The 17,633-nt window shown below is 39.4% G+C and overlaps 1 protein-coding gene across 1 annotated transcript in view; it reads right to left on the bottom strand.

The window, feature by feature from the left end:
- The window catches only part of lmo1 (LIM domain only 1), a 70,549-nt gene extending 65,262 nt beyond the window's left edge, over window positions 1–5,287 (bottom strand). Inside the window, exon 1 of the mRNA XM_079810896.1 lies at window positions 5,071–5,287. Coding sequence (XP_079667022.1) covers window positions 5,071–5,122 — 52 coding nt within the window. The 5' untranslated portion in view covers window positions 5,123–5,287. The remainder of the gene's footprint in view (window positions 1–5,070) is intronic.
- Between the last annotated feature and the right edge of the window lie 12,346 nt (window positions 5,288–17,633).

Here is a 17,633-nt window from a genome sequence, read left to right as displayed (position 1 = left end):
ACCTGTGCAACGTCCCGCAGTGGCTCATGGGAAGGCACACATTGCTCTTCCTTCCTTTTCAGCAGGAAGCCCATGGGGGACCCAGCACGTGTTTACAGGTACAAGTACCAAGCACGGAAACAAGTGCCCTCGATCCCTCCTAAACCCCAAACATACACACCAAATGAATTCTGCCCCAGCAGTCCTTTACTGGAAATATCTAGAGGAAAGCGACGCTTAACACAAGCAAACATTACTTAAAAAAATGTCACATATTCAGGACAGCGGAAGATAACTGCATTGCACAAGAGACCTGCACTAATGTCAGCTGAAGGGCATTGGAATAAACAGCCGCTTGTCTTTTCTTGGTTAGGGAACTAGGGATTGGATGGGGTAACTGGGGATAGAGATAGCCAGCCTCTTCCAGCTGTCTCAGAGCTTCACAGGACTTTCTCAGTCCTCTCTCTCTCTCTCTCTCTCTCTCTCTCTCTCTCTCTTTCTCTCTCACTTTTTGCACTCATTTTTATTCTTTTTTGGACTCCTTTCATTGTGTACCAGAGTTTGGCCCTACACATCCTTCTTCTTAGTTTATAAAGGCCAACATATTTGTACTTATTAATTTTCCATTTTAGCTCTGTTACGAGACTCAGTGGTAAGTTTGCCATGGCTTTCATTAAGGCTGAGGTAGGATGAAATATGGATGTGTAGGGAGTGGATTAGAGTGATGGAATGGCTTGAATATTGCTTTCCTGGCGCCTGGGCAATATTGTCTTGGGGGTGTAAGACACTTAGGCCCATAGAAACTTGAGCCATTTTCAAAATACCATCACACTCATCGGCAGGGCAGAAAAGAAGTTTGACTCATCCGCAACTGATGAATATCATCTTGAGACGCAGCAGACTTCAAAGTGTAAGAGAGGCTCCATCATCATGATACATACAGTCTTGGGTTGAGAGAGGGGTTGACCTGAACAAAATGTCTGGGAGAACTTTCAAATTACTTATACAAATCCATTCTAACCATGACGCTCAACCGACAGACGGTGATGTGCTTTTAATGACATTTTGCTAATGAACAATGCAGCTAAGACAGCAGTGTCATCAAATCGCTTGACATTTCTGTTATGTATCGTTACCAACACCAATATTGGAAACTAAGCAAAGTCCTTGTCATACATCAAAGGCTTGATACATAACCGAATGGAAAATGGCATGCTAGACTTTCCTTGCTGTATTTGCCAGTAGAAAATGGACAATGAAATAAAATAAAGTAAAAGTATAATATGTGCTTTCTCTCTGAGCCACATGCAGTATGTTTTGTTCCTGAATGAATCAGTGATTCATTCTCTCAACCGATTTGTTAAAAAACAATGACTCACTTATTGTTTTTGAACAAATCAGTTGAAGGAATGATTCAGTGATCCACTCAGACTGTTGCTTGCTTCAATCCTGATGGAAGTGTTTTTGAATGAATCTGTTACGTAAATGATTGAAAGACTCATTCATAAAGATAAAGACAGTCACATGTTTTGTACTTCAATGATTCAGTGTGTTTTAACTCACTCACTTATTGCCATCTACTTACAAAACGATGTAACTTGCAGAAAGAGTCATGTTTGGGAGCTTGTACGTTTCAATATTTGTGTTGACCTTTTGTTGATTTTAATTATTTTTTTGTACAGTTAGTATTCTTCTCTATTATATGCTCTGTCGTTGTGTTCTAAAGAGAGGATAAAAGCAGGCCAGCAATTAAAACCCCACTAAATCACCTTAAAAATTATATGCCAGCAAAGACATTCAGAGATTCCAGAGAATTTATGGAATCCTCCAAAATGAGGGTGAAATGGACGTTTTAGTGATGCACAGGAAGTGCCTCTGGAGGGAGGATTTCTTGTGAGACTGTGGAAAGTGTAATTGAGTAGGGTAATAAGTTCCAGTGTTTATCTGTGAGCCAGTGTTTATCTATGCTACATTCATAAAAAAAAAATAATAATAATAAAAAATAAACAAATTAATGTCTCAGTCTAGGGGAAAAGGGTGGCAGGATGCAAAGTTTGGGAGTAACTACTAACTTTTTTAGTAGTGTAACAGCAGATCACTTTTTCTCCAGTGAGTAGCAGTATATGATGTTACTTCACTGAATTCGTGTCACATTATATTTTGTATGCTGCACTATAGGCATCACAAGGCATTTATGTCTTCTTTTTTGTATCGAAATATTTAATTAAATGGTGGTGTTGTTATAAAAATATGCATTGTATAGTTTTAATGGCCATATATATTAGCTATACATTGTGTATAGCCTACCTGGAGTACCAACTCTCTCTGCTCAGTTCAGTTCCTTATCATTTTTGTTCCCAAGTAATACTGATCTAATTGTACAAATAAATGTATAACAATCAATATATAATAATAATAAATAAAGCTGCAAGCAGCCATTAAAGGGCCAAGCACAAAGAAGCAAGCAAGAAGTAAAATCATGAGTAAAATATAGCATTTTATTTCATATACTTTATTGTAATTAGTGGCAATTTAATATTTTGTTCAGTGATAGCGTCACCAACAGGCACAATCCCACCACTTTTTTTATGTGTCCTCAGAGTGTGCCCATAAATAGGTGTCAAATTTGGTGAAAATATCTCATTTTGTTTGGGAGTTATAGACATGTATATGAGTACATAAAAAATTACGTATAAGTTCATATAAATTATTTTTGCCACTTATTATACAAATTTTGCCATTTGGGCTTCTATGTTATGCCAATGACCTATGATTTTGAATTTCCTACAGTGGATTCGTCTCGATCGGACTAATAGTTTTAAAGATATTCGCGAACTTTGTTTTAACGCCAAATCGCAATGTTGCACAAACCATAAGGCGAAAACTATCATGTTAGGTATCGTTGGACTTGGCAAGGATTCAGGAATCTAAGGAGATGACTCCCATGAAAATAGTTGGACAGTGGCGCTGTTTCGAAACTTCTCAGGCTCCTTCAGGGGATCGTGCTGATGACCTATACCGAGTTTCGTAAGGATACGCTAATGTGTTAAAAAAATACAGCATTTTGCTACAAAATGCAAAATGGCTGACGGATATGGTATTAGATATCATTCAACTCAGCTGGCTGCCCTGATTTTAACAAGACCAGTTTTATATAGCCATTTTTGCTATCTCCGGACCGTAGGTGGCGCTGTGCCGAAACGCAGCATGTAGCCTCAGGTCATGCTTGTGATGACATGTACCAAGTTTGGTCAGAATACGCTAAAGCATTGCGGAGGTGGCATGCTCTTCTTTGAATTTGTTTGCACGTTATTCAAGAATGGTTGGGTTTATCAAAAAGCTTTTGATAACTTTTTGCCAGCATAGTCTGAGGATGATCTGATTTGATGTTCATGAAAATGGGAGCAACCGTCTAGGAAGAGTTTGATAAAGTTGAAAAAGTTTCTGGCCCTTATGGGTCAAAAGTTATTAGCATAAATGTAAGTGAATCTTTGGACAGTTGGTGGATTGAGTTAGAGACTCCAAAATTTCTGTTGAATGTTTGGACTGTCCTCTTTCTGTGTGCCAAAATTCATAACTTTCTCACAAGCGGTTCTATAGGCTGCCATAGACTTCCAGAGCAGAAGAAGAATAAGAACGCCAACGATTACAATAGGTGCCAAAGCACCTTCGGTGCTTGGCCCCTAATAATACTAATCACTGTTCTGTTCTGTTCTGTTCTGTTATAATAACTATCAGGGTCCCACCAGCTCAATAAAGCAAGAGAGAGTGGCCGACTGAGGATGGTCTGCATGAAGACCTATCTTATGATCAGCCAGGCTCACCTCCTTGTGCTTCTCTATGGGAGGCCGATGTGCACGGTGCATGAGACCCACAGGATGCTTGTAATTTAACCTCTATCTGGTTGCCTGTTTTTGATCCTGTTGGCTTGTCTCAGTGATTAAGACATATAAGCGTAATTGAGAAAATAAGTGTAAATAATATACTGTCGCTGTACTGAGAGAATCGATCATCACATAAAAATATTGACAACAGATGTTTCAACTATTAATATTAATTATTCTTACTGTAAAAATGAATGCGTAAAAAAAACTGACAGCTCTCATTCAAACAGGGAGAGCTGATATTGACAGAGACAGAAACATCACTACAGTATATTTCTACGGTGAACGTGATTTCACCAAGTGCAACATGTTCCTGGATCAACATGTTTGTTGACCTTGGAACAACATTCCAATCAACCAATCAGATTTGAGGGACAGGTTTACAGTTTATGTCAATTTTAGGCTTACAACCAGGTGCTTCTACATCAGTGTAATTCACCTATAATTTCCCTCTGATTTTAGTGATAAGATATGGTTAGGTTTAGAGGTAGAGATATGGTTAGGAGCGGGATAAGTTAGGACAGGGGTAAGTTTTGGACAGGAATGTTGTTCCAGGATCAACAAAATATGTTGATCCAGGAACATGTCTGTCTTGGCAAAATAACTGTGCTTTACTTACTACACTATATACAACCCCATTAATATTACAGGTATTATATTTTTAAGCCTATTAAATGTTAAAAATGAAGGCTATCAATTATACTGAATGGTATTAAAATAAATTAAACAACTAAATTGTATTATGTAGAAAATAATGTTATATAATATAATATTTATATAATATAACATTAAATCCCCTAAATTGTGTTAACTTATATATTTAAAAATATGTTTTCCTTATATAGCTTTGATGTAGTTGGTGGCTTCTTCCACCAAAATCCCCAAACTCAGCTCTGACTTGAACCACACAACAACCAGCACCCAAGCCAAAATATCAGCAGGCTGTGTGAAATGGGCGGGTAACATGGAATGCAGAAACTTTCAGGTGAAATCTGAGGTAGAGCGGGACATGTTAAGGCATGTCTGTTCCTGGTTTATGTGGAGGACAAATGCATTTGTGACAGAAAGCTGTAATGATAGAAGTGCTGCTGTCATTTCACGCTGCAAACATCAAATAATCACACAATCACAATTGTATCCACATCCAGCAGCATTAGAACCCTAATCGACTCTCATCCAATGAGCAGAGAGAAGACAAACAGCCTACCTGGAGTCTCTCTCTTCATGCCATATGTCACCAGCTTTCTCCAGCAGCCCATCCTCAGTGATGCATGGGCAAATACCTGTCACTAACTGCCTTCTCTGGTAATAGGCTGTTCAACAATCCAGTCGTAATTCATTAAAACATGTAAAGTAGACATTTGGACGAGAGAACCAGCTTGCCCATCACAGCTCGTAGTGCGGGAAGATGTATTGCGCGGACTGTCATGATAAGCGCCTATCTGGCAGTGGGACAGTGTGGGCGAGTCAGAGGTTGGCTCTATCTCGGTCCTGGAGAGGCAGAGGCCTCGCCGGCTACGTCTGCCATCCGCCTGATGGTCCCGCGATCTATAAATGAAGTCATCACTCAAGTTCGTCGCCCATAACTGTGCCGAGCCAGTGGAAGTCAACGCGAGTCTGAGCACCCTTTCCCTGACATTAATTACACAGAAAATTAAACAAAATCTATTGCAGTGATTGAGGTGTTTACCGAGAGCAAGCAGCCACGAGGATGACTCTCTATCTATCATTCCACAGATAAGAGGACATAAAACACAAGGTGCAGTGTTGACATATTGAATTACCTCTGAAAATGTGTAGTTTCGGTGCAACACGTGAACTAGCATTTTGTGTTTTATACTGTGTGTATGTAATGCAGTAAGGAAGCAGAATCCACATGTGGCATAAAGCCAGCAGTTACTTGAAAGGATTTTCAATGCGGAATACAAAGCACAGTGTTTCGCATCTGTGAATACGGAGGAATCCAATAATTGTGCTTGTAATAATGATGGTTGGCTTGTGACATCTGTCACTTTAAAACGTCTCGAGTAAAATTAAGAGAAATGAATAGTGAATGCTCCCTCTCGTATGAAATAGTGTAATCCTCTTTAAAGGAAGACTTTGCCTCGCAAACCCTTTCTTCTTTAATTGTAACAATGATAATTGCAGTTTTGTGTTTGACGACTTTCAAGGACTTATCTCCTCTATTTTGTATTATTAACTTTCCCGCTTCCGCTAAATCCGAAAGTTTTATGCTTTGTTACTTCTATTGTCATTGTTCATTTTCAATTGCCTATATTTCCTTTTTGAAATATAAAGTCATTATGTTCTTCCTTTTCTTGTGTTTCCCTTGAAGCCCTCTCTTTTCTATTATGGCTGAGCTGAAAAGTTTTTTCCACAGATTTTCAACTCTGAAATCACCATGAAACACCGTGGCTCTATTTACAGACAACCCATTTGGGTCTGTGAGTGTGAAACGGGCCTTTTTTCCCCCAGCATTCACCTCGCTCTATTAATATGCCTGCCCGGCAAAACGTCAGTGGCAAGCTCCCGTGTCTCAAACCCAAAAGGTCATGCCCCTTGGCCTTGTTATCAAAGTTAAACGGCTAGTTTAACAGATTCCTACGGGCCTGTTTTTGAGAGTGCGCTCGTTCACATCCAGGCTTCCTTGTTCATCTACACAGACAATGAGTGATTAGCACACAGTGGTAAGTGCTTTTCCCTGGCTTCAAAGGCCTAGCCGTGTGGCCGGCTTCAGAGGCAGGGGTGGCTTTTAATCTGGGCACACCACCTGTGAGAAGCGTCAGAAGTTGCGGTTGGCGTGGCAGCAGTAGGACTTCATTATGTCTGAGCCAGGCTTGGCCTGAGTTATCCTGCCTGGCTGTACCTCTCAGGCAACACACACACACACACACTTCGCTTGGGCCTTTCCCTTTCACGCGGCGCCCGCAATTTGTCACTTTTCACATGAGATGAAGCCTTTTATGAAGCGAAATGAGTTTCCCGAGAAAGAAGTGCCACAAAAGCCCCATGATTAATTTGCTTGTTAGGCTATTGCAGCTGTCACCTGTGTAAGACATCTGGACAGCAGATTGACTAATGCCATAAGTGGGACCGAAACATGGCTCACACTCTCTCGCAGTTAGCTTTCCCTGCAGTCAGTCTTTTAGTGGGCTTTTAAAGGGGGACTACTTGCTGTCTAAAATTGGCCTTTTTCTAAGGGGTAATTAATAAGCATTACTTTTGATTGACATGGTAATTAGTTGTATTAATGTGCCGCTAAGAGGGTCTGTACAGGAAGGAGGCCTATGGGTGTGAGGTGGGATGGTCTGACTCAAAGTGACCTCACTTATGTTTAATTGCCTTTTCTAATAATAATCTGGCTTTTACAGGCATGGACTAAACAAAAAAGAAAGAGCATATAGTCTATGACTGTGGTTAAGATTATGTGAAATCACTTTGAGGGTCTGTTGTCAGATCTCTGATATTGTACTCATCTTTAATCCGCTGCATTGGAGCACTACTGGGAGGTGTTTAACATTTTAAAAAGACGTTCACCAGATTTCTTATATACCTCTATCCTGTTATATTCTTTTGTCCCATTTTAAGAGTGATGTAGCTAGCAGTTCAAGTTTGAATGTAAGGAAGTGGAATTCAAATGAAATTTAAAGAAAGTCAAGACAAACGTTGAATGACTTGCCAAAGCCTTGTTTGAAAATTCAAAAGGTTTTGCAGTAAGGATGGATGGATTCGAGCAATTCAATACGTTCCCATTCCCATTTAATTCCAATTCAAATTCCAATTTAGCCCCCTGTTGGGTGTGGCCAGTTCAATTCAAATTCCTACTCATGAATTAAAAGGAAACCAGTTCTTCAACAGTTATAAAGCGTTCACCCATAAATATCAGCAGCAGTTGTATTGTTATTGTATGGAGCCTTTAATGTGATTTGTTCAGTAACAAATGTAGTGCATAAAGTGCATAGAAAAGTACAGCTGCAGATTTCCTGCAGTTCTGACCCATACGTTTACAGCAGGAGCGATTTCCACACAGCAACGAGAGCAACTGAGTTACAGCAACGAGATGCAATTTTGAATGAATCCCCTCCCTTAATTTTTAATTATTGCGGAATTAGCTGGTGGTAGCATCAGTTTATTTATGTTTTCTGTGTAATCAGGAGATTCATCTGAGAAAACAGAGGCCCGAGGGCCAGTGACATACAAAAAATGCAACACAATACTCTCCCATTCACATACCTCCCGTTTGATTAAAACCGTTTTGAAATATAGATAAACAAATCTGGCAGGTCCCATCGTGTGCCTAGGGCCTACCGTGACCAATTCCTGTTTTTACTAAATATAAACAAAAAACAGCAAATTCCAGCTAGAGTGTAAAAAAAGAGGGGATTTACAAAATGGCAGTCTTCAATCCAACTCGCAAACAATTCATTCAGCAGAAGCTACAATAACAACATCAGTGGATGGGGCTTTAGTAAATGTTTAAAAACATACACTGTAGAGCCTGTATTTCTTTCCCGGAATCAATTTTCTGTTGAAAGACACATTTCGCACTGATGGAGCAATTTGAGGAATGGAAATAACACCTGAGAACTTGTGAATCACCCTGTGCATTGATCAGAAGGTCCAGGGCTTTTTGTGGATGTGCTGTTGAGTGTAAGCAGGTCACTAAATCAGATTCATGAACCGCTGGTAGATGGAGAATGTTGGCATCAGAGGGGGTGTTGATAACCTAATATCAGGCTTGTGGAAAATAACCCTGCAAAAAAGATCATGTACCACCAACTTCCTTGGCTTGCACCCACCCAATACCATTACTATGAAAGATCTATGAATCACACATATGGAAATGATACAATATAATGTACTTTATTAATGCCCGGGGGGTGAATTATCTTTTCCTTTGATCTGTGTGGTGCATTTCTTTTTCTGTCATTTCCTCTTGTAGATCCATTGCTCACTTTCAAGTTGGATTACTTTTATTGTGCAGTATGTTTGGGCTTCATGTGATCAATTCACCATAGCAGCATCAGTCATATCAGAGATTCTCGATGAAACTAATCAGATACATCGGCTTTGTATCCAGTATCAACATAACTTTAAAAAACCTCTACATACTGCCTTTTCCACTCCGCTCTCTCTGTGGTGCCTTTTTTGGGCCTATTTCAATAATCCTCAACATGTATGTTTAATGGCAAGGGCCCCGACAGGAAATGATCAGCAAATGAAACGAAGCGGCAGGTTATTACGCAGCACTGCGGTGTCAGCCCGGGCTTCGCCGCCATTAATTTTATTGTAACTCATTTCAGCGGCCGAAGTACGCCGGGATTTAATGTTTCCATTCCCCCAGTCCTGTTCTGCATGACAAATTGTTTTAATAAACATATACTGGGTCATAATACAGTAATAATAAGCCTACCAGTCACCTTATATCACTGCAGTTAAATTCTCCCTCCCCATAAGCCAACATTGGTTACAATGACAATTACATGGGGAGCCAATCCTTAGCAGCGGCAAGCACAATGGACAGATTTAATATAGTTTGTAAATATGATTAGTGTGCTGTCGAGTTATTGGAGTCGGGTATTTACATTTCTCTCAGGGTTATTCACTATATGGGATCTACGTTGAACAGAGGGGCCTTTTTTTCCTCTCTTTTTTCCCTCTTAGCTTTTTTTTTTTCTTCGAAGGGCTTCCTCCGCTCCCCTTCACAACTTAATGAAAAACACGGTTGACCGTTAATATTCCACGGATCAATCACCATTTTTAATTTTGAGGATAAATGTGCAATTGTGCAACCCTCCAAACCTTTCTCCCACCTACACTGTGTGTGTGTGTGTGTGTGTGAGCGCGTGCAGTCATGTGGATACTTGTTTGCAGCCGGATGCAGACTGGTGTTAATGGAAAAGAGAAAGAATGTGTTCTTGTAATGGCTGCTGGTTATTTACAGGGGTAATTTCATGCTACATTTCAATTATTGCCTAGGTTTGTTTTTAGCTCCTCAAGCTGTTGCTCCTACCTGCAATTGAGCAGAGAAAGGAAATTTATAATCAGTGCACAGTTGGTTCTGTGCATAGTGAAGACTGCAGATTGTTTGTTAGTTACATCCGTCTCCAACATTTGGATAATGAAATACTCAAGTGGGGATTGCTGAGGTCAATAAATGCTGAAGCAATGCATTTAACCCATTCTCTTATTTCTGAGTCAGCAAAGGGACCAATTTGGCTGCACACAGGAAAGCACATTTGTAGACCTGCACAACTAAGTGCAGCGCATACGCTCCGAGTTCAATATGTTGTAGAGGAGCTGACTCTTTGTCTAATTATTCACAGCTTTTCACACAGAGAATTTCAATGTTTCCCAGAGTCATTCAAGATAGGAATCTGTTTGCAGAAAATATTAACCCATCCCCACTCTTTCAAATATGTGAAGTAATAAACTTGGCCATATTATGAAGTCTAGTCCACAATGCAGCCAAATAACTAGCACAAATATTGATATGATAATCCGAAGATGTCAATAGAAGACAAAACACACTAATCTAGTCCAGAGTACAAGCCTGTCTGTTGATCTATTAGTTCTTCGTCTGAAAGATGAGAAATTTAGATCCTGTTCTGTTTTCATGTTGACCTGTTTGTGCCATGTGGGAGGCTGTTGTGGGAATGTACACAGGTAATTAGAACATGGCCCCCAGAATCTCATCAGATTTCTTTTGTTCTCACAGTAGGATTTTTTTAACAACCCATGGGAACTCAATAGTGTGTCAGTGTTGTAGCAGATTAATAGGATTATAATTGCAAGCAATGTTTTCTCTGTGAAAGTCAACAGTCTTTTATTGGTTCATTTTGATGTGCCAGTTAGAAAGAGGCTAAAGTATAATAATATATAAAATAATATTTACCATGGTTACGGTGTTTCTGTCATCATTCTGTCATCATCAAAAAAAGTAGGGTGAGACTTGATTTTGTCCATTGGGAATTGATTGGGTCATAGTTGTTTGCTATTGCTGGAATCTTATTTGAGTGACAGGTTACTGGAGGGGAGCGGTTATTGTCCTGCTCTAGCACTGGTGCATAGAAAAAAAATTATTGTCCATTTTTATTTCATGGTGACTTAAAGAGCACCTTAAAAATATATTAAAAGTAGTCAATACAACTAAAGTAACATAATAGCATTGTGTGATTGTTTTGTCTGATTCACAAACAAATAATTCAGACCGGTTTTGTTTAATGGACAAACTCATTCTTTAAATGTATTGTATTGTATTGTATATTAATATATTTGATAAAATATGACTTAGAACAAATCTATTGTAAAGCTTGGAATACAGTCACGTAGATCACTTATGATACTTTTATAATGTTTTCTTCTCACCCCTCATTCACCTCCATTATTTTGAAATCGGTCACAAACTGCTCTGACATGGTTGAGGATCCACATGCAGCTTTATTAGGGTGTACTCACACTAGGCAATATGAACCGTGCCCGATTGAGTCTGGTTCGGTTGACTAGTGTGAGTGCTCTGTACCCTGCCGGGGCACGGTTCGTTTAGCCGGCCCTGGCCCGCTTGGAAGAGGTGGGCCAGAGCGCGGTTCGGTTGGCGGAGCACGGAACAGCTGTCCACAACTGTCATCATTACAACAGCAAACACCAAACTATTACTACTTGGATACACTTTTCATTTAATTCAAGTATATTTCGGTTTATAACGGACAATCGCGCTCAATATAACAGACAATATAACAGAGTCCAAGATACAGACAAACAGGGAAATCCAGGAAACCAGGCAGAAGATCAAAAACCATGACACAGGGAAAATAGAGAGTGTGCACAGAAATGCAGTGTGACACTTACAAGACTTTGCCAAGAATGAGTGAAAACACAGGGGGTGCGTCTCAATCAGCTCCCTAGTTCAGTAGTCAGGGCACGGATCAGGACATAAGTCAATGGGCTGACTCCCTGATCAGTGCCCTGACTACTGAACTAGGGGGCTGATTGAGACGCACCCAATAGGGCTTACATAGGCCTGCATTAACAAGATAACGAGACACAGATGTAAGTAATCATCATAATAAGTCCATGCAATGGGTTATGGGAAAGGCAGTTCATGATAAGGAGTTGGTAGATAATGGAGCACTCCAGCTGGCGGATGTGACAAAATCAGTAACAAGTTCTTAAAATTCAGTAACATTCTTCAAATATGTATCTGCTGGGTTCCACAAAAGAAAAAAATGCTTGAAAAATGCTTTTTTTTATTTATTTTTTTAAGTTTTTTTTAAACAACATGATGCGGATGAGTAATTGATGACGGAACTTTATATTAAAGTAAGCATTTTGCCAGAATCAACTGTTACCATGGTCAATTTTTGGCATAGTCTCTATTCATGTATTAAATATTCTCTTATGGTGTCTCGCAATGTCTAGGTTTTTCCAGGCACTATCATTTTAAGCTCAAATTGTAAAACGTCATATCTGAGGTCATGTAGTCATTAGTGGCATGATGAGTTCAGAATGTGTGCAGAGCAGACACCATACTCGTTCTGACAGGGGTTTGTCCAAAGTGTCCTCTGTGAACTGCCTATCACGACTGAAACTTACTGTGCTAATTGTTGTCAAGCAAAGCCTGATCCCGCCTGGCCCACTGTGCCCAGCCTCTTTGATGAAAGGAGTCCTCGCTTCCCTCTTGCTTGGGAAAGAGAAGGATGCCTCCAGTTCACTAGCAGTGGCCCTCCACATGTCGACAGGCCCCCCTCTAAACTGCCATCACATGAAAGACGCCGGCGCTCATCCCACCGAACTGACAGTTAAATGAAATATTTATTTTCAATATCTAAAAACATACATTCTGTCCTCAGCAGTAGTTTGAGAACATAGACTTCTGAAACACCTCATTGCCACTGGAGTCTTGGCCCTCCAGTGAGTCAATTAGGGAGGCTTAGAAATGTTGGCAGGTCTCCTTTCCTTTTAGCTTCAGTCGAGGTCTAATTTTTCATCTTCCAATTCTTTTCATCTAGTGTGCACTTATGATTCATTTCTTGTGGCTAATCAATTGTAGGTGAAATACATGTAGAACAGGCCGGTTCAAAGCTGGCCACGGCAGACAGATAACTGGGGCGGAAAGGTCGAGACTGACATTTGGTGATTTTCAGCCTTCATATCTCTCCAGCGCTCGCTTGTTTTTTATATATATATTACGTGTGTGTCATGCATGCCAAAGCTGCTGAAAAACTTTGGAGACCTCAACACAACAAGAACTTATATAAATAACCTACCCTCTCATAAACCTGCTTCCTTACTCTGCTCTGCAGGTTAGGTCCAATTCTTTACTGACTGGAATAATATTTGAGTTGGCATTACCATTAATACACTTCCAGCGGTGTTGGCTCACATCAGAAGGGCTATCTAAAGGATGCGTGACCTTTTAAATGAATTCATATTTCTGTAATTGTGTTTCATGCTTGTTGCCCAGCATTGAGTTGGTTGTTATTTTATTGCATTTTCACCCTGAATTCTGAGCAATTGAGATGCCATTTATGAAACAAATGGTCAAAGTGATCTCTTCATTATGTGTTTTTTTTTTCTTCTTGCAAACAGTTTCAGATAAAACTGAAAAAAGTTTTTAGCGCCTTTCACTAGACATTTCACTTTGAAAGTGTTGCGAAACGTGCAAGAAGCAACATAATATTATTTTGCAGAAAGATACGTTTTTTCAACAAGCCTGGGTTGTAAAATTCCGGCCAATACAAAGCCAATAATTATTTCATGGCTGATATTAAATTTCTATACTATAGTATTTTGAATAGTAATAATCGCCAGCAGCCATATCACCCTGTAGCCCAAGACTGGTTTCCCACTGAAGATAAGCAGGGCTGAGCCTGGTCAGTACCTGGATGGGAGACCAACTGGAAAACTAGGTTGCTGCTGGTAGAGGTGTTAGTGAGGCCAGCAGGGGATGCCTAACCCTGTGGTCTGTGTGGGTCCTAATACCCCAGTATAGTGATGGGGACACTATACTGTGACAAGCACCGTCCTTCGGATTAGACGTTAAAATCCCAGGATGTCCTTCGATAAAGAGTAGGGGTGTAACCCCGGCATCCTGGCCAAATTTGCCTTTTGGCCCCTGTCCATCATGGCCTCCTAATCATCCCCATATATATATATATATATATATATATATATATATTTATATATTTATATATTTATATATTTATATATATTTATATATATGGGGATGATTAGGAGGCCATGATGGACAGGGGCCAAAAGGCAAATTTGGCCAGGATGCCGGGGTTACACCCCTACTCTTTATCGAAGGACATCCTGGGATTTTAACGTCTAATCCGAAGGACGGTGCTTGTATATATATATATATATATATATATATATATATATATATATATATATATATATATATATATATGCGATTGGCTTCATCACTCTGTCTCCTCTCCACCAATCAGCTGGTGTGTGGTTGGCGTTCTGGCACAATATGGCTGCCGTCGCATCATCCAGGTGGATGACGAGATTCCCCCCTTCTATGTAAAGCGCTTTGAGTGCCTAGAAAAGTGCTATATAAATGTAACAAATTATTATTATTATAACTAAAATAAACCTTTAAAAGCATTAGGATTTAGGCATCAACATTATGAAAAATGGTTATTAATGTTTTTAAGTGAGTGTTATCGACAAAGGTTGTAAATAGTTTTGACGGATGCAATAAATAAATAAAAAAATCTCTAATAGCCAATAACCCGACTGGTACCGATATATTGGGCATTTATATTCAGAGCTGTTGGATTTGATTAGAAAATTTCAGACTTCCATCCTCCGTCCTTGTATTTATGCCATGTCCATAAACAAAGAAGGTGCAGCTACTATGATGCCAGATACGATTTACTACAGTGTCTGTGATTTATATATATAAATTCAAGACAGGCAACACAAATGGCAGGTGTGGTTGTGATATAATTATTCCACTGATGAAGTATGTAGCAGTGGGCTACACAGAGTGGTAATTGACTGGATTAAGTTGGCTCTGCTCTTGTCTCAATTAATCTGTAAAGAATTCCACTCAGCATCTTGACATTCATGTAAAGAGCAGGCGGATGAAAGTATGGAAGCTCAGAAGCACTGGCTGTGCAGACAGAAAATAAATATTATGGATCAAGAGGGAAAAGTCTAACAAACCACCTTTTGTGTTTCTCATCTTTCTCAGACCCCCCACCCTCCATTTCTCAATTTTTCTCTTTTTTCTCTCCAAACCTCCCACGATCTATCCCGCTCCTCCTTATCTTCCTATCCCCTGTCCTCAATTCTCCATGTTTCCTTCTTACTCTTGACTGCTCTCCCAACCTGCTTTATCTTTTCACCTCTCTTTCGCTTCCCAGTGTCTTACTATCACTAATAGAAACTCACTCCATCCCTCTTTGCTCTCCGCTGACATCCTACATTTTGAAGAGTCGTGCCCCCGCCTCCTCATCCCACCCTCATGCTCTTCAGCCTTGGCAGAGTCTTTTCCTGTTAGTTTAATTCTCATTTCAACTAATTAATATTTTTGCATATAGCATCTGCAGCTCCCCTGGGACATTCCTTAATTAATCATTTATAAATCTACACAGCCTGCTAGTTTATTGGGTTCTGCCTTTAGCACAGACCTGCTGCATTGGGAAACCATGAATGATTAGTTAAAAGAATTAAAGACTTTTTAACCCCACCACTTCCGAAATGATCAGGGTCTCACAAAAAAAAGCACATATAAGTCCTTGCTTTGTAGTTTAGGTGTTTGGGTGACGCAGTAGTCACTCATTTTTGCCTGACCTGTCTTTTCGCTGGATATACTGTCAGTAAGTATGCACTATAGTTAGATTCAGTCAGAGTAAAACAATAATATTTTAACAGTAACCGGACATAGCAGTCCAATAATAATTTGTGTAACAGTAATCTGACATATTTAAGCACAGACAGTTGTCTCAGAGTGTGTGCTGAAATATGCATGTAATTATGTAAATAGTTCATCAGATATCTTCTTGTGAGGTGGCATTAATCACATCTTCAGAGTGTGTGTCAGTGTTATTCTACGCTGCAGCAAACTTTTTCTCGACTCTTGATTCAGTTCTTTATAAACAAGTCAGTAAAAAAGATTCACAACACAGTCAGTTTGAATCAAACTCACTCATTATGTGAACCATTCACAGACCATTATGCAACCATTATACATATATTTACAGTTGCAAGAAAAAGTAAGTGAACTGCTTGCAGAATCTGTGAAAATGTGAATAATGTTAACAAAAAAAAGAGATCATACAAAATGCATTTTATTTTTTACTTTGCAGAAATCCTGAATAAGATTACTTACATAAAATATGTTTACATTTAGCCCACAAGACAAAAAAAATAGCTGAATGTATTAAAATGACCCTGTTCAAAAGTTTATGAACCATTGATTCTCAATACTGTGTGTTGTTACCTGGATGATCCACGACTGCTTTTTTGTTTTGTGATGGTTTTTCATGAGTCTCTTGTCTTGTTTTCCAGCATCTTTTGCATATTTGAAGCCTCTCCAGCAGGGACTCTATGATTTTGAGATCCATTTTTTCACACTGAGGACGATTGAGGGACTAAAACACAACTATTAAAAAAAGGTTCAAACATTCACTGATGCTCCAGAAGGAAATACGATGCACTAAGAGCCGGGGGTGAAAGCATATTGAATTTGAAGATCAAGGTAAATTGTACTTAATTTTTCTTCCGGGATACATGTAAGTATCTTCTGTTGCTTCTGAAGGGCAGTACTAAATGAAAAAACAATTATATTTAAACAAAATTTAACAAAAAAAAATATTCATCCTGTTCAAAAGTTTGCACCCCCTGACTCTTAATGCCTCTTGTTTCCTTCTGGAGCATCAGTGAATGTTTGAACCTTTTTAAATAGCTGTGTTTGAGTCCCTCAATCATCCTCAGTGTGAAAAGATGGATCTCCAAACCATATGCTGGAAAACTGAAGAATTTGCAGGACCTGGAGGATTTTTCTAAAAAATATGTGTCAGTTTAACTGCTCAAGACAAACAAGAGACTCATGAACAACCATCACAAAACAAAACAAAACAAAAAATAGCTGTGGATCATCCAGGCAACAACACACTGTATTAAGAATCAATGGTTCATAAACTTTTGAACAGGGTCATTTGAATAAATTCAGCTACTTTTTTGTCTTGTGGACTATATGTAAACATCTTTTATGTCAAATATCTTATTTCGGACAGTACAAAATAAAAAATAACATGCATTTTGTATTATCTCTCTTATTTTGTTAAAATTATTCACATTGTGTTGTAATAAATAATGGAGAGCTGTGATTTTCTTGCTGCTCGACGCAACCACAGGGCCAGAGATGGGGGAGGTGGGGGTAAAATTATCCACTATTAATTCTGCTAAACTCTGACAGGGCAAGTTGTGACAGGGTGCTGAAACTGTCTGGGTTTTTATTGGAAAAGAGGCAGTATTTCCATCACTTAGAAGCGAAATAAATTAATTGAATCAACTGGAGGCGTTGTGGGAGCATTTCATAATGTCTCTCCACTCTGACAGGAAAGTGTGCCTTCTTCAACAGGGTTCCACCAAGCAATTAAACCTCCACTGGCTCCAGCAGGCTGGACTCACACAGGCCGCTGTTGCCTGCTATCAGTGCTTTCTCTCCCCCTCTTATCATCAAAGAGGCTGCACTTTAGTACAGAGAGGAGGTATATCTAGTAATAAGGTAACAGCGTAAAAGCCATC

The sequence above is a fragment of the Gobio gobio genome (genome assembly GCF_949357685.1).
Source record: "Gobio gobio genome assembly, chromosome: 2".
NCBI classification, from domain to species: Eukaryota; Metazoa; Chordata; class Actinopteri; order Cypriniformes; family Gobionidae; genus Gobio; species Gobio gobio.
Note: the sequence above shows the minus strand (reverse complement) of the source record. Positions and strands in the feature narration are given on the sequence as shown.